The 26,107-nt window shown below is 44.3% G+C and overlaps 2 protein-coding genes across 3 annotated transcripts in view; one reads left to right on the forward strand and one right to left on the reverse strand.

The window, feature by feature from the left end:
- The window catches only part of plin1 (perilipin 1), a 32,590-nt gene extending 29,833 nt beyond the window's left edge, over positions 1–2,757 (forward strand). For both annotated transcript variants that reach the window (XM_041889908.2, XM_041889907.2), the window contains exon 9: positions 2,296–2,757. In XM_041889908.2, the coding sequence (XP_041745842.2) occupies positions 2,296–2,619 (324 nt within the window). In that variant the 3' untranslated portion in view covers positions 2,620–2,757. The remainder of the gene's footprint in view (positions 1–2,295) is intronic.
- A 9,756-nt stretch (positions 2,758–12,513) lies between these two features.
- On the reverse strand, positions 12,514–21,842 carry LOC121577456 (ras-related and estrogen-regulated growth inhibitor-like protein). The gene is made up of 2 exons (XM_045223373.1): positions 21,807–21,842; positions 12,514–12,978 (listed from the first exon to the last, which is right to left on the reverse strand). The coding sequence occupies exons 1-2, from the start codon at positions 21,840–21,842 to the stop codon at positions 12,514–12,516; spliced, it is 501 nt and encodes a 166-aa protein (XP_045079308.1).
- Between the last annotated feature and the right edge of the window lie 4,265 nt (positions 21,843–26,107).

Below are 26,107 nucleotides of genomic sequence, written 5' to 3' on the forward strand. Positions count from 1 at the left end.
ACAGACTATATAGGATCGAAAATATTCACTCCCCTTAACTTTTGCCACATTTAGTTGTGTTACAGCCTGAATTTAAAATAGATTACATTTATTAAAAAATATATATTTTTTTGTCACTGGCCTACACACAATACACCATAATGTCAAAGTGGAATTATGTTTTAGAATTTTTTATAAATTAATTTAAAAAGAAAAGCTGAAATGTCTTGTGTCAATAAGTATTAAACCCCTTTGTAATGGCCAGACTAAATAAGTTCAGGATTACACATTTTCTTAACAAGTCACACAAGTTGCATGGACTCCTTTTGTGTGCAATAAGTGTTTAACATTATTTTTGAATGACTAACTCATTTCTGAGGCTGGATCAACAACATTGTAGTTACTCCACAGTACTAACCTAAATGACAAAGTGAAAAGAAGAAAGCCTGTACAGAATAAATAATATTCCAATAAGGCACTAAAGTAAAACTGAAAAAAATGCGGCAAAGAAATTAACATTATGTGCTGTATACAAAGCATTATGTTTGGGGCAAATCCAACACATCACTGAGTACCACGCTTTATATTTTCAAACATGGTGGTGGCTGCATCATGTTATAGGTATGCTTGTCATCGGCAAGGACTAGAGAGTATTTTAGGATAAAAGAAACGGAATAGAGCTAAACACAGGCAAAATCCTAGATGAAAACCTGTTTGTCTGCTTTCCAACAGACACTGGGAGACAAATTCAACTTTTCAGCAGGACAATAACCTAAAACACAAGGCCAAATGTACACTGGTGTTGCTTAGCCTAGGTACAGTTTTGACTAAAATCGGCTTGAAAATGTATGGCTAGACTTGAAAATGGCTGTCTAGCAATGATCAACAACCAACTTGACAGAGCTTGAATAATTGTTTTAAGAATGTGAAAATATTGTACAATCCAAGTGTGCAAAGCTCTTAGACTTAGTTGTAATCGCTGCCAAAGGTGATTTTAACATGTATTAACTCAGGGGTGTGAAAACTTATGTAAATGCAATCGTACTGAATTTCGTTTTCAATACTGTTATGATGAGTTTCTCGGGTATAAAGTAATTCATGATGCAAGAAGATATTTAACACTTAGATGGAGAGTTCATGCAAATATTTAATATTCGGTACCGGGTTCATCTAACAAAAGGAGCATGCTCTGCCTCTTGCCATCCCAACTACTGAACAAAGAAAACCTCTCAGTTTATATACCTCATGTGACACGTTTCTTCAACAACCATCATTTGGCACTCCCTTCTTGATGTTATTACCTTGTACCCCAAGTCAGTATATCATGTCCATCAATCATTCTAAGATAAACCTCAGTAAGCTCCCTCGGCATAATGGCATCCTTGGTATTCAGACTGTGCGGCACCAAGAGTCACTTATCTCATAAATGTAACCTTCATCCCACCATCATGAAAAGACATCATAACAAATACACTTATAAAAATGTATAAAAACGTGTTCACTTTGTCATATATATTTTTGAAAATGTTAGTCATTTTAGCAGACACTCTTATCCAGAGCGACTTTCAGCTAGTGAGTGCATACATAAAAAAATAATAATATCATACTGGCCCCCCGTGGGAATCGAACCCACAACCCTGGCGTTGCAAGCGCCATGCTCTACCAACTGAGCTACACAGGGTCCATTGTAAGGTATTGTTAATCCATTTTGAATTCAGGCTGTAGCACAACAAAATGTAGAATAAGTCCAGGGGTATTAATACTTTCTGAAGACTCTTTAAGTTAAGATTCAGATTTCCCTGAAGATGGTGAGATGCCTTCTGGTTAATGTCGGCACATGAAAAGGCCTGCATGCATTCTGCCCTTCATAGATCATACCAGAGTCTGTTTGGCCTGTTTAGTTCAAATAGCCTCCTAATGAAATGTAATGGATCAATCAGAATGTCATTCCATTTCTCTCTGCCATCATACAGCTCCTGTTTCCCTGAACAAATAGCAAGCAGCTCTAGCTGGAATAGTCCCACACAGAGGAAAAATCCTGCTGGCTTTTCTTGGAAAACACTGTCTGATATTCTGATTAGCTGCAGGCCCAGATGACACGTGTCTCAAATACGCAATAGCAAGTTATTTTGAAGATGGCCTTGTAGGGGTGACACACAGACCTTGCCATGAATTCAATTAAGTCTGTGACGCTCATTAAATCACCCCTGTGGTAGACAATAGCCAAACAAGTAATGATTAAGATGAAAGCGATTTAGAGCTAGTCCTAATTACTTGGATGAATTGCTATTATGGTATTGTTTTCTTTGGACACAGATTCCAGCGTTATACTCCTCCAAGGGTTCCGAGCCTGGCTGCAGTGCTGGGGATGAGAAGGACAGGGAGCTCAATATCTCTGATGAGGCCCGGCTCCTCAAGCAGAGGGTCCTGCAGCAGATTCCCCAACAGCAGAGGATGATACTGGGCCAGTCCTACACCTCTGTCATCACCCAGCGCATCCCACGGAGCAGAAAGATCGCTATGAGGTCCCACAACTCCTCGTATACACACAATGTGCATTCCCGCTGCTACAGCCCCACCGCTAAATACGTTGTCACTGTGGAGCTCATTCAGAAGGAGACAACTCAAATGGATGACTAACAGTGACAACTAGAAGCAATTTAATATAAGCTTCCAAGGCTGTGATTCAACCATTGCAATAGCATTTGTAGAGCTTTATGCAGTAACAGCAAGTGCAATCATGTATGTCGAAGGTCCACGAATGTAGTACTTACAGTGGGGGAAAAAAGTATTTAGTCAGCCACCAATTGTGCAAGTTCTCCCACTTAAAAAGATGAGAGAGGCCTGTAATTTTCATCATAGGTACACGTCAACTATGACAGACAAAATGAGGGAAAAAAATCGAGAAAATCACATTGTAGGATTTTTAATGAATTTATTTGCAAATTATGGTGGAAAATAAGTATTTGGTCAATAACAAAAGTTTCTCAATACTTTGTTATATACCCTTTGTTGGCAATGACACAAGTCAAACGTTTTCTGTAAGTCTTCACAAGGTTTTCACACACTGTTGCTGGTATTTTGGCCCATTCCTCCATGCAAATCTCCTCTAGAGCAGTGATGTTTTGGGGCTGTCGCTGGGCAACACGGACTTTCAACTCCCTCCAAAGATTTTCTATGGGTTTGAGATAAGGAGACTGGCTAGACCACTCCAGGACCTTGAAATGCTTCTTACGAAGCCACTACTTCGTTGCCCGGGCGGTGTGTTTGGGATCATTGTCATGCTGAAAGACCCAGCCACGTTTCATCTTCAATGCCCTTGCTGATGGAAGGAGGTTTTCACTCAAAATCTCACGATACATGGCCCCATTCATTCTTTCCTTTACACGGATCAGTCGTCCTGGTCCCTTTGCAGAAAAACAGCCACAAAGCATGATGTTTCCACCCCCATGCTTCACAGTAGGTATGGTGTTCTTTGGATGCAACTCAGCATTCTTTGTCCTCCAAACACGACGAGTTGAGTTTTTATCAAAAAGTTCTATTTTCGTTTCATCTGACATTCTCCCAATCCTTTTCTGGATCATCCAAATGCACTCTAGCAAACTTCAGACGGGCCTGGACATGTACTGGCTTAAGCAGGGGGACACGTCTGGCACTGCAGGATTTGAGTCCCTGGCGGCGTAGTGTGTTACTGATGGTAGGCTTTGTTACTTTGGTCCCAGCTCTCTGCAGGTCATTCACTAGGTCCCCCCTTGTGGTTCTGGGATTTTTGCTCACCGATCTTGTGATCATTTTGACCCCACGGGGTGAGATCTTGCGTGGAGCCCCAGATCGAGGGAGATTATCAGTGGTCTTGTATGTCTTCCATTTCCTAATAATTGCTCCCACAGTTGATTTCTTCAAACCAAGCTGCTTACCTATTGCAGATTCAGTCTTCCCAGCCTGGTGCAGGTCTACAATTTTGTTTCTGGTGTCCTTTGACAGCTCTTTGGTCTTAGCCATAGTGGAGTTTGGAGTGTGACTGTTTGAGGTTGTGGACAGGTGTCTTTTATACTGATAACAAGTTCAAACAGGTGCCATTAATACAGGTAACGAGTGGAGGACAGAGGAGCCTCTTAAAGAAGAAGTTACAGGTCTGTGAGAGCCAGAAATCTTGCTTGTTTGTAGGTGACCAAATACTTATTTTCCACCATAATTTGCAAATAAATTCATTAAAAATCCTACAATTTGATTTTCTGGAATCTTTTTCCTCAATTTGTCTGTCATAGTTGACGTGTACCTATGATGAAAATTACAGGCCTCTCTCATCTTTTTAAGTGGGAGAACTTGCACAATTGGTGGCTGACTAAATACATTTTTTCCCCACTGTATGTGTGTTTCTTTGATATGGCCAAAGCTTTGCTTGAAAGAATGCCTCCTATTCTGTTGACAAATACATTGCTAATAGAAGACATAAAAGCATGTCTGAACCAATGATTTATATATACACTAGATGACTGTTAGGAGGCGGTGTGTTGAAGCCACCGCACTTCCATCTTGTCAAATATTTTGGAAGCTATAGAAATGCATTTGTTAATGTCTACATTAATTTTTACCACATTTCTCTATTACAGACACCTTAATGCATAGGTGTGCTAAACATAAAATGTCTGAGAACATTTTCCTTAAAGTATAATTTTGAGATTACTAATGTTACGGTCCCCATTACAACAGAAAAATACTTAAATACATGTAATTTTGTCCTTGAAAAATGTAATTGAAATACTGTAGAATTCCTATGGAGGACTGATGGCTTAAAAGCCTCACAATGACCAATGCATAGCATCAGCAATCCAGGGTTTACATACATAATTGTTTCAAGCCAATGTGACTGTGCTCAATAGCTTTGCCTTTAACATAACTGAATCATTAAGAACAGACAGATCAATGAAGTGACACGCCTTGATCCTGTCCACATTGTCCGCTGTGTCTTTATCTCTGTCATTAGAGGGATTAATACATTGGATTTGAGAAGAAATCAGACTCTGGGGATCCATCTTTCCTTCCTACTGCCTGCCATGGGAAAATGTTGAACAAAAGACTGTCTTGAAGAAATAACCCACATTTTATCATGATGAGGGACATGCATGAAATGAAACCAATCAAAATATTCTTAAATATGACACTTCCATGACTGTTTCTTAATATCATATGTCTCTGTTGGCGCATCCTCACTTTGCATGAAGTCCTTACTTTAAAACATTTATTTTTTACATTTTAAAAGGCTAATTGATCATTAGAAAACCCTTTTGCAATTATGTTAGCACAGCTGAAAACTGTTGTGCTGATTTAAAGAAGCAATAAAACTGGCCTTCTTGAGACTTGTTGAGTATCTGGAGCTTCAGCAATTGTAGGTTCGATTACAGGCTCAAAATGGCCAGAAACAAATAACTTTCTTCTGAAACTCGTCAGTCTATTCTTGTTCTGAGAAATGAAGGCTATTCCATGCGAGAAATTGCCAACAAACTGAAGATCTCGTACAACGCTGTGTACTACTCCCTTCACAGAACAGCGCAAACTAGCTCTAACCAGAATAGAAAGAGTGCACAATTGAGCAAGAGGACAAATACATTAGTGTCTAGTTTGAGAAACCGATGCCTCACAGGTCCTCAACTGGCAGCTTCATTAAATAGTACCCGCAAAACACCAGTGTCAACGTCAACGGTGAAGAGGCGACTCCGGGATGCTGACCTTCTAGGCAGAGTTTCAAAGAAAAAGCCATATCTCAGACTGCCCATCTTAATATTTTATTTTTATTGGCCAGTCTGAGATATGGCGTTTTCTTTGTCAGCTGTGCTAACATAATTGCAAAAGGGTTTTCTAATGATCCATTAGCCTTTTAAAATGATAAACTTGGATTAGCAAACACAACGTGCCATTGGAACACAGGACTGATGGTTGCTGATAATGGGCCTCTGTACGCCTATATAGATATTCCACAAAAAATCTGCCGTTTCCAGCTACAATAGCCATTTACAACATTAGCAATGTCTACACTGTATTTCTGATCAATTTGGTGTTATTTTAATGGACAAAAAACATTATTTTATTTCAAACAAGGACATTTCTAAGTGACTTCAAACTTTTGAACGGTAGTGTATATAAAAAAAATATATATATGTAAGTCGCTCTGGATAAGAGCGTCTGCTAAATGACTAAAATGTAAATGTAAATGTAATATATATATATACACAGTGCCTTCGGAAAGTATTCAGACCCCTTGATTTTTTTCACATTTTGTTACGTAAAGCCTTATTCTAAAATTGATTTTTTTTATGCAGATATCCTTGGTCCTATCCTTATACATGCGTAAAGCGCTCACCGGACACAAGCCATGCAACGTCCGTTGTTCACTGGACGCAAACGGAGGAGGTGAGAAAGGGAACAGCTCGAAAGCCAGGGACCTGTAAGAGGCATAATCTTTGGAGCAAAAGCTGCATTAGGACATAACATCACTTTGGAGTTGCCAGGTGCGAACTCCAAACAGGAAGGGTTTACTGATAGCGCATGGAGATCCGCAACGCGCTTGGCTACGCCAAGGCCATGAGCAGGGCAGTCTTGTAGGAAAGGACCTTCAGGTCCACAGACTAATTGATCAAACGGAGGCTCTCACAGAGTGTCCAGGATTAAAGTCAGGTCCCAGGTCGGTGCCATAGGCTTAGACACTGGTCTGAGCCGATGCACACCTTTCAGGAACCGCACCACCAGATGATGAGATCCAGAGGTAGAGCTGTCGATCCCTACATAACAAACCGAGATGGCTGCCATATAAACCATATTCAATGTTAAAAAAGCTCTTGCAAGAACATCATATGTCCATCAAAGAGCTCTGAAGAAAAAAAAACTCCTTTAACCTGACACCGACCCTCAAACACGCACCACTTACAGTGGGGAGAACAAGTATTTGATACACTGCCGATTTTGCAGGTTTTCCTACTTACAAAGCATGTAGAGGTCTGTAATTTTTATCATAGGTACACTTCAACTATGAGAGACGGAATCTAAAACAAAAATCCAGAAAATCACATTGTATGATTTTTTAAGTAATTAATTTGCATTTTATTGCATGACGTAAGTATTTGATACATCAGAAAAGCAGAACTTAATATTTGGTACAGAAACCTTTGTTTGCAATTACAGAGATCATACGTTTCCTGTAGGTCTTGACCAGGTTTGCACACACTGCAGCAGGGATTTTGGCCCACTCCTCCATACAGACCTTCTCCAGATCCTTCAGGTTTCGGGGCTGTTGCTGGGCAATACGGACTTTAAGCTCCTTCCAAAGATTTTCCATTGGGTTCAGGTCTGGAGACTGGCTAGGCCATTCCAGGACCTTGAGATGCTTCTTACGGAGCCACTCCTTAGTTGCCCTGGCTGTGTGTTTCGGGTCATTGTCATGCTGGAAGACCCAGCCACGACCCATCTTCAATGCTCTTACTGAGGGAAGGAGGTTGTTGGCCAAGATCTCGCGATACATGGCCCCATCCATCCTCCCCTCAATATGGTGCAGTCGTCCTGTCCCCTTTGCAGAAAAGCATCCCCAAAGAATGATGTTTCCACCTCCATGCTTCACGGTTGGGATGGTGTTCTTTGGGTTGTACTCATCCTCCTTCTTCCTCCAAACACGGCGAGTGGAGTTTAGACCAAAAAGCTCTATTTTTGTCTCATCAGACCACATGACCTTCTCCCATTCCTCCTCTGGATCATCCAGATGGTCATTGGCAAACTTCAGACGGGCCTGGACATGCACTGGCTTGAGCAGGGGGACCTTGCATGCGCTGCAGGATTTTAATCCATGACGGCGTAGTGTGTTACTAATGGTTTTCTTTGAGACTGTGGTCCCAGCTCTCTTCATGTCATTGACCAGGTCCTGCCGTGTAGTTCTGGGCTGATCCCTCACCTTCCTCATGATCATTGATGCCCCACGAGGTGAGATCTTGAATGGAGCCCCAGACCAAGGGTGATTGACCGTCATCTTGAACTTCTTCCATTTTCTAATAATTGCGCCAACAGTTGTTGCCTTCTCACCAAGCTGCTTGCCTATTGTCCTGTAGCCCATCCCAGCCTTGTGCAGGTCTACAATTTTATCCCTGATGTCCTTACACAGCTCTCTGGTCTTGGCCATTGTGGAGAGGTTGGAGTCTGTTTGAGTGTGTGGACAGGTGTCTTTTATACAAGTAACGAGTTCAAACAGGTGCAGTTAATACAGGTAATGAGTGGAGAACAGGAGGGCTTCTTAAAGAAAAACTAACATGTCTGTGAGAGCTGGAATTCTTACTGGTTGGTAGGTGATCAAATACTTATGTCATGCAATAAAATGCAAATTAATTACTTAAAAATCATACAATGTGATTTTCTGGATTTTTGTTTTAGATTCCGTCTCTCACAGTTGAAGTGTACCTATGATAAAAAATTACAGACCTCTACATGCTTTGTAAGTAGGAAAACCTGCAAAATCGGCAGTGTATCAAATACTTGTTCTACCCACTGTATATGTATACCACTAGCCGTCAAATTCAACCTTTCAGGGGCCAAACTCACAGATCCCATTATCTGCGGTCGTGTGTGCCAAATTCTCCCGTGTGTCTGGGACAATAGAACCTGACGACACAGAACCCCCCCACAGGTGCCCACCCAACAGGCGGATGATCTCCGGGAACCAGGGTTGTCTGGGCCAACGGGAAGCCACAAAAATCAACGACAGACCCTCCTAACAGACCCTCTCCACGGTGGCCTAAATCAGGTCCACTGGAGAAATGCATAGAGCAGGGTCCGAGGCCACTGATACACCAACGCGTCCGTTCCCAACGGAGCGCCCACATCCCTTACTGAGAAGAACAGATGACAATGAGCGTTTTTTTGTAATGCATAAGATCTACGTCGGCCATGCCATATCTGGGCCACCACCAAGAGGTGCAGTCTCCACTCCGTAGAGATAGGACCCTCACTGGAAAGTAGATACGCACCCACGTTGAGAGATCTGCGAAGATACATCGCCCTAAGCAACAGGAAATGCGCACTACTCCATATGAACAGATAATGGGCCAGGTTTAGGAGAGAGAGAGACCGCGTCCTTCCCTGCCTGTTGATGTACTCCACCACCGTCCTGTTGTCGAACCTTACCAACACATGCTGGCCCTTTGCTAGCATCAGCGCTAGCAGAACAGTCAATAGCTCTAGGTAATTGATATGCAGCTCCCTTTGCGGTGTTGACCAAATCCCTCTTTCTGAGTTGCCCACACACAGCGCTCCCCATCCCAGTAAGGATGTGTCTGTCATGATCACCCTGCGGGACACTACCCGGCCCATGAAAACCCTTTGCAATAGTAGTCGCGGGTCTCTCCAAGGAGCCAACACCCTTAGGCACGAAGGGGATACCTTGAGCGACTGATGACAGTGTCCAGACGCGTAGCAATCACCCAGTGCTGAAACGGACGCATCAACTCATATCATAGAGACCGTCAGACCCCAAAACCACAGGCACAAACGAGTGCCCCAACTGAAACCATGCCAGACAGCGACCCCCCTTCTGTTGGGACAAAAACGCATGATTCAGAACCGAGCCCAGAACGAGGCCCAGAAACTGAATGCGCTGAGCCGGGGTGTCAAACAACTCTGATCCCCTGGCACCGCAACGGTGCCAAAACCGCCTCCACCACCATAGAAAATATAGTAGCACATGAAAATATGCATCCTTCAGATCTATGGACGTGAACCAATCGCTGGGACGCACCGACTGCAATAGCCGGCGAAGTGTGAGCATTTTGAACTTGCAACCTTGAGGTGCTTGTTTAAAACATGCAAGTCCAGGATGGGTCGCAACGTTCCATCGTTCTTGGGAACCAAGAAGTACTGGCTGTACCAACGGCTCTGTACTTCTGACACAGGGACCATCCAAATAGCCTGCTTTTGAAGGAGAGAAGAAATCTCCTCTCAACACAGGCGCTAAGACCTTGGGGACCATTGACGTAATGATGCCATGAAAAGGAGGAGGATGGACAGCGAACTGCATACCGTTCCCCCTAGTCACCGTCCTCATCACCCATGGTGAAACTGCGCATCCCTGCCACTGGACGGAACACCAGGTTCATCGGCATCCAGTAACTTGCCCTCATTGACCAAGCTACTTGGGAGCGCTGTTGCCACAATAAATACAAGGGCCCCTTGTTGGCGAAATTGGCTCATCCAGATACATCCGCTTGTCCCTCTCAGGAATCCCGAGCTTTTATTTGGAAGCACTGTGATATTATTAGCCCCCTTGTTAGCCTCAGGAGCTAAGTAACTTGCCACTCCTCTGCAAAATCTTTAAAGAGGGGTAAGCAGCGCATCAACGCTGGTAAATACCTTCCAGGTAAATACCTTCCCCCAAACCTGGAGGAACTCCGCTGTGGGGGAGAAAATGCCATCAAAGGCGCATTCACCACCAATGGTTCATTCTCCCCCACTGAATCCAAAGCCAGGGTTTCAGGCTAACCGGGACTGATGTCATTCTATTCACACTCTGAAAACCTTCCAGAGCCAATCGGGGATAGTATATCATCCCCGGAATCCGGACTCTGAACTCTGCCAGAGAAACCGTAATGAGCCTCACTCGGCTGGGATGACACCCCTATCAACCACCAATATTCCTCACAATGTCAGCCCGACACCCAAAGGAAGTTGAACCAAGCCGGAGACAATGGTCAGACGAACTGGTCTGCGCCAAGGCAAACTGAGCGTGTTTCCACCCCAGGCAACAACACAGCACTCGTCAGTATCTTTAATTTTCATTGTGAAACAACATGCCATAGGACATGGTCGTCTGGTTAGCCGTTTTGAACTTACTCTTACCACTGGCCATCTTTCTCAAGCAAGAAAGCACTGGCTACACAAGCAGAGCAGAAAGTAGATCGTTTTTAGCAAACACAAAAACCGATACCAAGACCCAAAACTCACAACATCTAGGGGGATGAGTACTCTCTCCTCACTAACAGACGCCTAAGTCTGAGCCGAATCTCGTAGCCTTCATGTGCTTGAAAAGTTAGTAAATTGTGTGACACATTCTTCCTTCAGGCGAGCTGAAGAGCGAAGAATTTAGGAAATGGATGCAACCCCAGTTATTATAGCCAGGAAGGTGGGGATTCCGAAGGCGTGCTCGGCATCCATTGGGCCGTTAGGCATGATTTCGGTGTGCTTCAGGTGAATAGGATTGGTCGTTGACTCCCCATAGTATGTTATACCGATTTGACAGACTGAAAGGGAACCAGAAATGAGTTAGTTTTTTTTTACCTCTGGTTTGTTCAGCCATTCCTATGGGGGAAGTTAATGGGGAAAGAATGGGGTTTTGGGATAAATGCCGAAAATAAGGTCTGAGATTAACACAGGTTTAGGAGATCTTTATACGTTTTATTCTATGAGATAATATCAGTCAGGTAACATGACCTTTATGAAATAAGAAGCCTTTATGTGCTTGTTTTGATTACATAAATGATAAAAAATCACAAAAAGTGACATCAGGTGATGAAGATTCTCATAGAACAAAACATATAAGATCTCCTATGCCTGTGTTTACCACAGACCTTATTTTCCAAAAACCCTGTATAACAAAAACTCCATTAATTTCCATAGGCTTTGGTTAGCCATATTGCTCTCAATTAAATTGGTGTCTAAAATTGCTACTGTATTGGTTGCTGTCGTTCCAAGAAGAGTAATTCACATACTGTACTGCACAATATTGATTCCAGTATTTCCATCATACATAAATTCAATAAGATGAAGGTAAAGGGTTTTTATTCAGCTCATAACAATAAAAAAATGAATTGTCATGAATATTTCATTTCAGTATAGTAATATACAATAGACTGAAATACATTTATACATATACTTATCTCAAGTGTTTTGTACTGTATGATGACTGAGCTTAATTACAATTGGATTAATTTCCAGCTTGGTCACAAACAATATGGACATGAAAAGTGCTCACGTTGGTTTTAAAAAAGGTGATGTTTGTTTATGAAGGTATTAAGTGCTTGCCCTGTAGACATTTATTGAGGTTTAAGGATAATAGTAATTTGATTTTTTTTTAAAGCATTTGACAGCGGAGAGAGAAAAAAATAAGCTGTAGAGTACATTTTTTGCAATTCTACACATTTTGCCATGGGACGGAGAGAAAAATTAGCAGTTTTGCATTTAATTTCTGCAATTCTACACATATTGCCAAAGGAGAGAAATGTTTGCAGTTTTTAATATGATATCTGAGTGAGAGTGACTAACAAAATCAATGGTGGCCCCCGGTTGGTAATTCGACCATGATTACTACAAGTTTAGATAGCTGGCTGACTAACCTACCAATAAAAAATGTTTGCTGACTTGGGGTAATTGAGTGACTGACATAACCAGAGAAAAACTGCTGATGCCACATTTAGAACTTGCACCTTGTGTATTCTGCTATTCTAACGCTCAACAGTAAGTTAAAACCCACACTGAATTCCTAAAAATATATTTATATATTTGTTTTCATTTTTGGAAATTGATCCGCAGTTGCCCATCTCTGGTATACAATGCTTTCACAGCGAATCTCGGGGAAAAATCTGCAGACATTCTTTTCACTATGCCCATGAATCCAGCTGGCTTCTTGATGGCAGACAAGGACTCCCATATCCTGTCTATTCGGCCGTAAAACATCATGAGGACACTGTGGTAGTTCTCAGCAGCTGAAAGCTCATAGAACTGGCAGTCTGTTGTGAGGGCTAGCATTCTGCCCTCCTCACTGAGGACTGTCCGTCTGTGATTTAGGTCCCTCTTGTTGCCCACAATCACAATGGGCACCTTGTCCATGCCCGGGTAGTCCTTGGTGGCCTTGATGGACTGGATCAGCTTGATGGCAGAGTAGAAGCTGGCCCTGTCACAGATGTTGCCAGAACAAAAACTGTCCGCCCACTGGACTCTCTTCTCATATAGAGAGGTCTCCATGGACAAATCCTGGAAAAGGTGAAAAGGTACAGTACAACTAAAAGTTTGGACACACCTACTCATTCAAGGGTTTTTCTTTATTTTTACTATTTTCTACGTTGTAGAATAATAGTGAAGACATCACAACTATGAAATAACACATATGGAATCATGTAGTAACCAAAAAAGTGCTAAACAAATCAAAATATATTTTATATTTGAGATTCTTCAAAGTAGCCACCCTTTGCCTTGATGACAGCTTTGTACACTCTTGGCATTCTCTCAACCTGGAATGCATTTCAATTAACAAGTGTGCCTTGTTAAAAGTTAATTTGTGGAATTTCTTTCCTTCTTAATGCGTTTGAGCCAATCAGTTGTGTTTTGACAAGGTAGGGGTGGTATACAGAAGATAGCCCTATTTGGTATAAGATCCATAATATGGCAAGAACAGCTCAAATAAGCAAAGAGAAATGACAGTCCATCATTACTTTAAGACATGAAGGTCAGTCAATCCGGAAAATTTCAAGAACTTTTAAAGTTTCTTTAAGTGCAGTCGCAAAAACCATCAAGCGCTATGATGAAACTGGCTCTCATGAGGACCGCCACAGGAAAGGAAGACCCAGAGTAACCTACAGTGGCTTGCGAAAGTATTCACCCCCCTTCGCATTTTTCCTATTTTGGTGCCTTACATCCTTGGATTAAACATGCTTTTTTGGGGGGGTTGTATCATTTGATTTACACAACATGCCTACCACTTTGAAGATGAAAAAGACAAAAAACAGAAAACTTGAGCGTGCATAACTATTCACCCCCCTAAAGTCAATACTTTGTAGAGACACCTTTTGCAGCAATTACAGCTGCAAGTCTCTTGGGGTATGTCTCTATAAGCTTGGCACATCTAGCCACTGGGATTTTTGCCCATTCTTTAAGGCAAAACTGCTCCAGCTCCTTCAAGTTGGATGGGTTCCGCTGGTGTACAGCAATCTTTAAGTCATACCACAGATTCTCAATTGGATTGAGGTCTGGGCTTTGACTAGGCCATTCCAAGACATTTAATTATTTCCTCTTAAACCACTCGAGTGTTGCTTTAGCAGTATGCTTATGGTCATTGTCCTGCTGGAAGGTGAACCTCCAGTCTTAAATCTCTGGAAGACTGAAACAGGTTTCCCTCAAGAATGTCCCTGTATTTAGCGCCATCCATCATTCCTTCAATTCTGACCAGTTTCCCAGTCCCTGCCGATGAAAACCATCCCCACAGCATGGTGCTGCCACCACCATGCTTCACTGTGGGGATGCTGTTCTCGGGGTGATGAGAGGTGTTGGGTTTGCGCTAGACATAGCGTTTTCCTTGATGGCCAAAAAGCTCAATTTTTGTCTCATCTGACCAGAGTACCTTCTTCCATATGTTTGGGGAGTCTCCCACATTCCTTTTGGCGAACACCAAACGTGTTTGCTTATTTTTTTCTTTAAGCAATGCCGTTTTTCTGGCCACTCTTCCGTAAAGCCTAGCTCTGTGGAGTGTACGGCTTAAAGTGGTCCTATGGACAGATACTCCAATCTCCGCTGTGGAGCTTTGCAGCTCCATCAGGGTTATCTTTGGTCTCTTTGTTGCCTCTAATTAATGCCCTCCTTGCCTGGTCCATGAGTTTTGGTGGGCAGCCCTCTCTTAGCAGGTTTGTTGTGGTACCATATTCTTTCAATTTTTTATTAATGGATTTAATGGTGCTCCGTGGGATGTTAAACATTTCTGATATTTTTTTATAACCCAACCCTGATCTGTACTTCTCCACAACTTTGTCCCTGACCTGTTTGGAGAGCTCCTTGGTCTTCATGGTGCCGCTTACTTGGTGGTGCCCCTTGCTTAGTGGTGTTGCAGAACAGGTGTTTATATACTGAGATCATGTGACAGATCATGTGACACTTAGATTGCACAGAGGAGGACTTTATTTAACTAATTATGTGACTTCTGAAGGTAATTGGTTGCACCAGATCTTATTTAGGGGCTTCATAGCAAAGGGGGTGAATACATATGCACGCACCACTTTTACATTATATATTTATTTGCATTTTTTGAAACAAGTAATTTTTTTCATTTCACTTCACCAATTTGGACTATTTTGTGTATGTCCATTACATGAAATCCAAATAAAAATCAATTTAAATTACAGGTTGTAATGCAACAAAATAGGAAAAACGGCAAGGGGATGAATACTTTTGCAAGGCACTGTATGCTGCAGAGGATAAGTTCATTAGAGTTAACTGCATCTCAGATTGCAAATAAATGCTTCATAGATTTCAAGTATCAGACACATCTCAACATCTGCTGTTCAGAGGAGACTGCGTGAATCAGGCCTTCATGGTCGAATTGCTGCAAAGAAACCACTACTAAAGGACACCAATAAGAAGAAGAGACTTGCTTGGGCCAAGAAACACGAGCAATGGACATTAGACCGGTGGAAATCTGTCCTTCGGTCTGATGAGTCCAAATTTGAGATTTTTGGTTCCAACTGCCGTGTCTTTGTGAGACGCAGAGTAGGTGAACTGATGATCTCCGCATGTGTGGTTCCCACCGTGAAGCATGGAGGAGGAGGTGTTATGGTGCTTTGCTGGTGACACTGTCTGTGATTTATTTAGAATTCCAGGCACACTTAACCAGCATGGCTACCACAGCATTCTGTAGCGATATGCCATCCCATCTGATTTGAGCTTAGTGTGACTTTCATTTGTTTTTCAACAACCCAAAACACACTTTCAGGCTGTGTACGGGCTATTTGACCAAGGAGAGTGATGAAGTGCTGCATCAGATGACCTGGCCTCCACAATCACCCGACCTCAACCCAATTGAGATGGTTTGGGATGAGTTGGACCGCATAGTGAAGGAAAAGCAGCTAACAAGTGCTGAGCATATGTGGGAACTCCTTCAAGACTGTTGGAAAAGCATTCCTTGTGAAGCTGGTTGAGAGAATGCCAATAGTGTGCAAAGCTGTCATCAAGGCAAAGGGTGGCTACTTTGAAGAATCTAAAATATACAATATTTTTTGATTTGTTTAACACTTTTGTGGTTACTACATGATTCCATATGTGTCATAGTTTTGATGTCTTCGCTATTATTCTACAATGTAGAAAATAGTCAAAATAAAGAAAAACCCTTGAATGAGTATGTGTGTCCAAACATTTGACTGGTACTGTACATACAATTGATATAGGCTTGCTTGGATCAAAGAGTGATAGGTTTTGTATTGGGAAAGGACCAATCTTGGGATAAGTTAGTCAGTCCATGTAAGCCCTATTTCTCTGGGCCAATTGTGTCCAGTCACTGTGGTCCTGCATGGTGCAAGTAAAATGGGACTTATTCATGCGAAAGACAACCAAAACAAATCAAATCAAATTGCATTTGTCACATACACGTGTTTAGCAGATGTTATAGCGGGTGTAGCGAAATGCTTGTGCTTGTAGCTCCGACAGTGCAGTAATATCGAACAATTTCACAACATATACCCAATACACACAAAACTAGTAAGGAATGGGATTTAAGAATATATACATATATGGACAAGCAATGACAGAGCAGCATGGACTAAGATACAGTAGAATATTATAGAATAGAATGCAGTATATACATATGAGATGAGTAGTGCAAGATATGTAAACACTATTAAAGTGACTAGTGTTCCATTTCTTAAAGTGGCCAGTGATTTCAATAGGCAGCAGCAGCCTCTAATGTACTAGTGATGGCTATTTAACAGTCTGATGGCTGTTTTTCATTCTCTCGGTCCCAGCTTTGATGCACCTGTACTAACCTCGCCTTCTGGATGATAGCGGGGTGAACAGGCAGTGGCTCGGGTGGTTGATGTCCTTGATGATCTTTTTGGCCTTCCTGTGACATCGGGTGCTTTATGTGTCTTGGAGGGCGGGTAGTTTGCCCCCGGTAATGCGTTCGGCAGACCGCACCACCCTCTGGAGAGCCCTGTGGTTGTGGGCGGTGCAGTTGCCGTACCAGGCGGTGATACAGCCCGACAGGATGCTCTCAATTGTGCATCTGTAAAGGTTTGTGAGGGTTTTCGGTGATAAGCCAAATTTCTTCAGCCTCCTGAGGTTGAAGAGGCTCTGTTGTGCCTTCTTCACCACACTGTCTGCGTGGGTGGTCCATTTCAGTTTGTCAGTGATGTGTACGCCAAGGAACTTGAAGCTTTCCACCTTCTCCACTGCGGTCCCGTCGATGTGGATAGGGGGGTGCACCCTCTGCTGTTTCCTGAAGTCCACGATCATCTCCTTTGTTTTGTTGATGTTGAGTGAGAGGTTATTTTCCTTGCACCACACTCCCAGAGCCCTCACCTCCTCCCTGTAGGCGGTCTCGTCATTGTTGGTAATCAAGCCTACTACTGTTGTGTCGTCTGCAAACTTGATGATTGAGTTGGAGGCGCGCTTGGCCACGCAGTCATGGGTGAACAGGGAGTACAGGAGGGGGCTGAGCATGCACCCTTGTGGGGCCCCAGTGTTGAGGATCAGCGAAGTGGAGATGTTGTTTCCTACCTTCACCACCTGGGGGCCGCCCGTCAGGAAGTCCAGGACCCAATTGCACAGGGCGGGGTTCAGACCCAGGGGCTCGAGCTTAATGATGACCTTGGAGGGTACTATGGTGTTGAATGCTGAGCTGTAGTCAATGAACAGCATTCTTACATAGGTATTCCTCTTGTCCAGATGGGATAGGGCAGTGTGATGGCGATTGCATCGTCTGTGGATCTATTGGGGCGGTAAGCAAATTGAAGTGGGTCTAGGGTGACAGGTAAGGTAGAGGTGATATGATTTTTGACTAGTCTCTCAAAGCACTTCATGATGACAGAGGTGAGTGCTACAGGGCGATAGTCATTTAGTTCAGTTACCTTTGCTTTCTTGGGTACAGGAACAATGGTGGCCATCTTGAAGCATGTAGGAACAGCAGACTGGGAAAGGGAGAGATTGAATATGTCCATAAACACACCTGCCAGCTGGTCTGCGCATGCTCTGAGGAAACGGCTAGGGATGCCATCTGGGCCAGCAGCCTTGCGGGGGTTAACATGCTTAAATGTCTTAATCACGTTGGCCATGGAGAAGGAGAGGCCACAGTCCTTTGTAGTGGGCCTCGTCAGTGGCACTGTGTTATCCTCAAAGCGGGCGAAGAAGGTGTTTATCTTGTCTGGAAGCGAGACATCGGTGTTGGCGACGTGGCTGGTTTTCTTTTTGTAGTCCGTGATTGTATATAGACCCTGCCACATACGTCTCGTGTCTGAGCCGTTGAATTGCTACTCCACTTTGTCTCTATACTGATGTTTTGCCAGTTTAATTGCCTTGTGGAGTGAGTAGCTACACTGTTTGTATTCTGCCATATTCCCAGTCACCTTGCCATGGTTGAATGTGGTGGTTCGCGCATTCAACCTGGCGCTACTCTGAAGTAATACTCACTGCAGTACGGGAAGATGGCAGCATCATATACTGTGTCTGTGTGTACCATAAAGGCACTTATAAAGTAGCCTATGATTAACTGAACTGCTCTGTTTAAGATACCAAATATTCTCAATACTTGCAGTCATTTCAAAGGACTGAATACAGTAGCTTTTCCCATTTTCATGTAAAACCAAAATACAGTCAGACATCATTGTGGCACGTTAAACAGCTTAAAACACTGGATGTATTTCTGGTACTGATTTGGGTATATGACCATGGCAGAATTACATGTTGTTGACATAGTGTGAACTCCCTGTGTTAGCTCAAATATGCAGTTTTGTACAGTTCCATGAAAATATGTTCTGCATCCACAGAATCAGGAACAATAGCCGACTACATTGAAACACTTTGTTGTCTTCTAAAAGTAGTTTTGGTAGGTATTGTGATCAGAGGGAAAGGATTTCATGATCAAAACCAGGTCTCTAGTCATTTACTACTTACGCAAGAGTTGTTTGTGTGTGCGTACGTGTGTGTGTTAGTGTGTGTGCTTAATGGCAAGTGCATACATACTGAAAGTGCATGAGTGTGTGTGTTTGTGTAATCTCTTCAGATCGCTGTGTAGTGTAGCCAGGCAGAGTCCTGAGCCTGCTGTGTGTTCTGCTTCCTGTGTAAAAGCCCTCATTATCACCCTGTGCAGAGGGAGATGGCTTACAGAGCTGTCACAATACAGCAGTGTAGCGCTCACTGACAGACAGCTCCAGACCAGAGGCATCTGTCTCCTGTCACCTGACTCAGAGAGAGCATATATTATTTCACAAGCAACAGAATAACTGAAACCTAAAGGCTAATGAGTGGAATCTTTTCTGTTTATCTTGATTGATGCTAGATGTTACGAACCCCGTGGCTTTAAACGTCTAGGGTGGATGGACAAGAGACCCGTAACATAATTAGAATCGCGACATGGAAACAGTGAGAACAAAAACTACACGACAACCATAAACTACCGTCAAACATAAAATGTTTATTTTGAACACACGGTAAAGGTTTGGGAAAATGGGCTGAGCAGGACCCAAGAAATGAAACAATGGTGTAAAAAAAAACTAAACTGATCTTGCCTGCCTCAAGAACCGCTAAGCTACTGCTAATCATACAAAAATTACAGTGGGTGGTCCGCTCAGGTCTAACTAGTGTTTTTAGACAGTTTTCTTCCTACGGGTAATGTATGCCCAAGGGCAACTTGCTTAAATCCCCCTTTTCCCAGAAACACACAACAAAGTTACCAAACAGAGTAACCAGCAAATGAGTGAGTACACAAAATACAGGACACCACAGTATCCATACTCACATACGGAAAATAGTCTCTCTCTACAAACACAACTGACTGGCTTTTAAACAATGGGAGGTGTAAGTGAGAAACCAGAAACAGGTGGTGCAATACAGAGGAATGTCCACTGATTGGTCCACCTCAGCAATCAGCAGACAAACGGATGTCAATCAACCACCAATCAGGAACATAAAGGACACCTGTGATTAGGGCAGAAGGAGAGGAAAAACACAAAAAGAAACAGGATACCTGTATCCGTAACACTCCCACCCTTAAAAGAGCAAACCACAATGGTTTGCGACACACGTACCATCACAACACCCAAAATTCAAAGATCAACCGCATCCTGACGGGATAACAAAAAACCTAGTTCTTTAAACACGAGACAAAGCATCTGCCAACACATTATCCGACCCCATTTTTGTGGCGGATCTCCAAATTATAATTTTGCACTACAAGTGCCCAACGCATAAGGCGTTGGTTCTGGTTGTACATCCGGTGGAGAAAAACTAAGGGGATATGGTCAGTATACACTATCACTGGTAATGCACTGGAACCAACATAATCTTCAAAGTACTGCAGAGCTAACAACAAAGCTAGAGCTTCTTGTTCAATGGTGGAATAGTTTGTCTGACATTTGTTAAATTTCCGCGAAAAATAACAGACAGGATGGTCCACTCCACTCTAGTCCTGCTGCAGTAGAACAGCACCAGCACCTCTGGCACTTGCATCTACCTCCAGTTTAAACGGTCGTTCAAAATATTGCGCAGCAAGAACAGGAGTACTACATAAGAGTGCTTTAGCAGTGTTGAAAGCAGTACAACAATCTTCAGACCATACACATTTTCTCGCCGGACTGAGCAAATCCGTTAATGGAGCAACTACCGCAGACATTTTTACAGAAACTACAGTAGTAGCCAACCATCCCTAAAAAGCGGCGTAGCTCTCTTCTGGTGGTAGGTGCGGGAAATGCATTTATAGCTGAGACCTTGGCATCTACAGGGCGCACCTGACCATGGCCAACCTGTTTACCGAGATAAGTAACAGTGGCCTTTCCAAACTCGCACTTTGCTAAGTTCAGGATTAGAGAAGCGGCTGCTAGACGGTCACACACTACCCTTAGAGTGTTAACATGATCAGACCACTCAGTTGAATAAATTACCAGATCATCAAGGTAAGCACTACAATTAGGAACTCCAGCCAATACTGTGTTAACCAGGCGTTGGAAAGTTGCTGGTGCGTTCCGCATCCCAAATGCCATGACAGCATATTGTAGGAAGTGATCTGGGGTCACAAAGGCAGAGATGTCGGAGGCACGTGAGGTTAACGGCACCTGCCAGTAACCTTTTAGAAGATCTAGTTTGGTTACATAAGTAGCAGCACCAACAGTGTCAATACAGTCATCCAGTCTGGGTAACGGGAACGAGTCGGGCACTGTGACAGCATTTACCTTCCGATAGTCCGTACATAACCTGGATGTCCCATCAGGTTTAGGAACCAGAATGCACGGAGAACTCCAAGGACTTGAACTTGGCATAGCCAGGTTATTCTCCAGCAAATAACCGACCTCATCCCTCATTATCTTTCTTTTAGAGACGTTGACACGATAAGCATGTTGCTTGATAGGTGCAGCGTTTCCAACATTAATGTCATGTTCTAACATTTGTACATGTAGGAACATCATTAAAAAGACATGGAAAGCTGTGTAATAGTCTCACAATATCATCTGACTGTCTGTCCGTTAAATGAATCAGGCTTGACGGGAGAGACAGCAGCATCTCTGAATTGGGCAATCTAGCACACTGCTGCTGAGTATTGCGCAATTCCAAACCATCTTCGTCCACATCATTAACATGACTTCCCACTACAGCCGCAGCAGCAATAGAGACAGCCGATTCGGCCAGTTTCTCTGGACTGTCTATCTGAGTGACGGGTCTGGTGTGGTATGTCTTCAACATGTTAACGTGGCACACACGAGATTGGCGTTTTCTATCAGGAGTCTGTATCACGTAGTCAGTTTCACTTCGTTTCTTTTCAATTACATAAGGACCAGAGAAACATGCTGACAATGACGCTCCTGGCACAGGCAACAATACGAGAACTTGGTCACCTGGCTGCAGTGAACAAGAAACAGCCTGGGTGTCATAATGCCGTTTCATCCGTCTCTGTGAGGAAGACAGCGCTTCCTTTGCTAGAGTACAGGCACCATGTAGGCGCTCACGAAAGCGACTAACGTAGTCCAACACATTTTCTTTCACACACAACTCTTGTGATAAAAACTGATCCTTAAGGACTTTCATAGGTCCTCTCATGGTGTGTCCAAACACCAGTTCAGCTGGGCTGAACCCTAAGCCAGTGCACTTGAGGAGAGCATGTCTGCAGGGGGCTTTAATACTCTGCTGGGGAGTTCAGGAATTGCAAAGGGATATTGGATCGCTGGCATTTTTGAACAATTAACACATTTCTTCAGGTTTTTCTTTAGCAAAAAGGTCCACTTAGCCTTAACAGTTTTATAGTTCACACATTCCAGACCCCCTGCTGACCATCGTAACTCCTTTATTGGGAGGTTGAAAGTCAATGTCAGGACAGGTTGACATACAATGCTTTAATGTTGGACTCAGCAGGGGATTTTGATTGCACTCTATGAGATGTGGCCTAATAAAACTGTTATATAATGTTATACATATTAAAGTGTCATTTAGCAGTTGCTACATCAATTTTTGAAATTATAAATGAATGATATTTAACCAATGATTCTTGAAGAATATAATTTATAAATGCCTCATGAGCTTAGGTTTTTTTTTTTTGGGGGGGGGGTTAGAAGGATTACTTTATCCTATCCCAGGTGTTCCTTAAAGAGGTGGGATGTCTCCGGAAGGTGGTGAGTGACTCCGCTGTCCTGGCGTCGTGAGGGAGCTTGTTCCACCATTGGGGTGCCAGAGCAGCGAACCGTTTTGACTGCGCTGAGCGGGAACTGTGCTTCAGCAGAGGTAGGGGAGCCAGCAGGCCAGAGGTGGATGAACGCAATGCCCTCGTTTGGGTGTAGGGACTGATCAGAGCCTGAAGGTACGGAGGTGCCATTCCCCTCACAGCTCCGTAGGCAAGCACCATGGTCTTGTAGCAGATGCGAGCTTCAACTGGAAGCCAGTGTAGTGTGCGGAGGAGCGGGGTGACGTGAGATAACTTGGGAAGGTAGAACACCAGACGGGCTGCGGCATTCTGGATGAGTTGTAGGGGTTTAATGGCACAGGCAGGGAGCCCAGCCAACAGCGAGTTGCAGTAATCCAGACGGGAGATGACAAGTGCCTGGATTAGGACCTGTGCCGCTTCCTGTGTAAGGCACGGTCGTACTCTCCGAATGTTGTAGAGCATGAACCTACAGGATCGGGTCACCGCCTTGATGTTAGCGGAGAATGACAGGGTGTTGTCCAGGGTCACGCCAAGGCTCTTCGCACTCTGGGAGGAGGACACAACGGAGTTGTCAACCGTGATGGCGAGATCATGGAACGGGCAGTCCTTCCCTGGGAGGAAGAGCAGCTCCGTCTTGCCAAGTTTCAGCTTGAGGTGGTGATCCGTCATCCATACTGATATGTCTGACAGACATGCAGAGATGCGATTCGCCACCTGGTTATCAGAAGGGGGAAAGGAGAAGATTAGTTGTGTGTCGTCTGCGTAGCAATGATAGGAGAGGCCATGTGAGGATATGACAGAGCCAAGTGACTTGGTGTATAGCGAGAATAGGAGAGGGCCTAGAACTGAGCCCTGGGGGACACCAGTGGTGAGAGCACGTGGTGCGGAGACAGCTTCTCGCCACGCCACTTGGTAGGAGCGACCGGTCAGGTAGGGACGCAATCCAAGAGTGAGCCGCACCGGAGATGCCCAGCTCGGAGAGGGTGGAGAGGAGGATCTGATGGTTCACAGTATCAAAGGCAGCAGACAGGTCTAGAAGGACAAGAGCAGAGGAGAGAGAGTTAGCTTTAGCAGTGCGGAGAGCCTCCATGACACAGAGAAGAGCAGTCTCAGTTGAATGACCAGTCTTGAAACCTGACTGGTTTGGATCAAGAAGGTCATTCTGAGAGAGATAGCAAGAGAGTTGGCTAAAGACGGCACGCTCAATAGTTTTGGAGAGAAAAGAAAGAAGGGATACTGGTCTGTAGTTGTTGACATCAGAGTGTTGGTTTTTTGAGAAGGGGTGCAACTCTCGCTCTCTTGAAGACGGAAGGGACATAGCCAGCGGTCAAGGATGAGTTGATCAGCGAGGTGAGGTAAGGGAGAAGGTCACCGGAGATGGTCTGGAGAAGAGAGGAGGGATAGGGTCAAGCGGGCAGGTTGTTGGGCGGCCGGCCGTCAGAAGTCGCAAGATTTTATCTGGAGAGAGAGGGGAGAAAGAAGTCAAAGCATAGGGTAGGGCAGTGTGAGCAGGACCAGCAGTGTCATTTGACTTAACAAACGATGTCATGGATATCATGAATTTGACAGTGGTTCCATTTCTCCAGCCCCATCCCTCAGCTTTTTACTGAAACAGGGGTGGGGAGTCTACTTTGTTATTGTTTATACTGCTGATTGCTTCATTAAAAAACATGATTTTCCTGTGTTTTATATATATTGTCCACACAATAAGGTTGGAATAATACTGTGAAATTGTGAAATTGATGATAATGCCCTTTTAGTGTAAGAGCTGTTTGAAAAGACTGCGTGTTTGTCAGCTTCCTGCCTCCTGTTTGTCTCCGGGCCTCTAGAGGTCATCTGTGTTCCCCTCTGCCTTAGTTCTTCCTCGTGTGTCCTAATTAGCTTGATCCAGGTCACCTGTGCCTTGTTTCCCCTTGTGTATTTTAGCTGTGTGTTTTCCCCTTGTTTCTCACTTGGTTATTGAGTCCTGGCTATGTGTCTCCTGCTTTGTTCCACCGTGTCTTTCCAAGTAAGGTTTTCTAAGTTATCTTTAGTTTGTTTTTTCTCCCTCGGGGAGTTATTTTGTTTTGCCTCCTGTTTTGTTAATATACCTCTTTCTGAGAAGAACTTTTGTTGGACTATTTTTGAAGTGCAAGGAACCTTTGTTTTTACATTAAATCTACTTGCCTGGAGTATTGCCTTGGGTGTTTCATTTGGGTCCTACTACACCTCCTCTGTGGCTAAGGGGTATTACCCCCAGCTCTCCACATCTGAGACCGGAGTTCAAGCCCAGCATTGTGACAGAATAACCAAGTCCATCATGGACCCAGAAACACTCAGTTCCCAGGACCTGTTGGCGGTGATCACTCGACATGAGGCTTCTTTCCAGCGCCATGAAGCCGTTCTCAGCCGACAAGAGGAGCTGATGGGTAGACATTCTCAACTCCTGGCCGAAATGATGAGTTCCCTTCACCAGCTCTTTGAACGCCTCCTTGGTCCTCTCCCTTCCCCCAGGTCACCTCCCAGTGACGACAGGCCTTCTCGGTTGGCGGAGCCCCGACTACCACCTCCCAAGCCCTTTTCTGGGGATCCAAGCTCTTGCCAGGGTTTCCTCACCCAATGCTCCCTCACCTTCGAGCTCCAACCCTCAAGTTTTCCCACAGACCGTTCCAAGATTGCCTACATCATTACCCTTCTTTCAGACAAGGCGCTCGCCTGGGCCTCTGCGGTGTGGCAGTCCCAGGAGGCCTGTTGTGACTCCCACGCTGCATTTGTAGAAGAGTTCAAGCGGGTGTTCGATCATCCTGTCAGTGGGCGGGAGGCTTCCAAGCGCCTACTGTCTCTCCGTCAGGGCCCCCAAGCACGGCAGATTTCGCCATTGATTTTCGGACCATAGCAGCAAGGAGCGGATGGAATGATGAAGCGCTGAGGGTCTGCTTTCAGGGAGGGTTATCTGAGCCCCTTCAAGATGAGTTAGCCACCCGAGAACCAGCTGGAGATCTCGAGTCCCTCATAGCCTTGGCCATCCGCCTGGACAATCGTCTAAGAGAGCGGAGAACGGCTCGCCGCCAGGTGTCTCAGTCCCAAGTTCCTCGGAGCAGCTCTGTTTCTCCTGTTTGGACTCCGTCATTCAGAGCTTCCCCGGCTCGGAACTGGTCCAGGATTCCCCGGAGAGCATGCAGTTAGGCCGTTCCAGGCTTTCTCCCAACGAAAGGGAACGTCGCATGAGGGAGCGTCGGTGCCTCTACTGCGGGGTTGCCGGCCACTTCCGCTCCACTTGCCCCGAGCTGGGAAACGCCAGTCCCCGCCCAGCTACAGGAGGGCTGTGATGGGGAGAATTAGAGCTCCTCCTACTAACGCTGTCCTGGCTATTCCAGCCACTCTGTCCTGGGAGGGCCACCAGCATCGGGTCCAGGCTATGATCGATTCCGGTGCCGCAGGTGATTTCCTGGATGTAACCTTGGCTAAGGAACTTAAGATCCCTACCCAACTACTTCCTCATCCCCAGGCAGTTACAGCCTT

This window comes from Coregonus clupeaformis, chromosome 11, assembly GCF_020615455.1.
Source record: "Coregonus clupeaformis isolate EN_2021a chromosome 11, ASM2061545v1, whole genome shotgun sequence".
NCBI classification, from domain to species: Eukaryota; Metazoa; Chordata; class Actinopteri; order Salmoniformes; family Salmonidae; genus Coregonus; species Coregonus clupeaformis.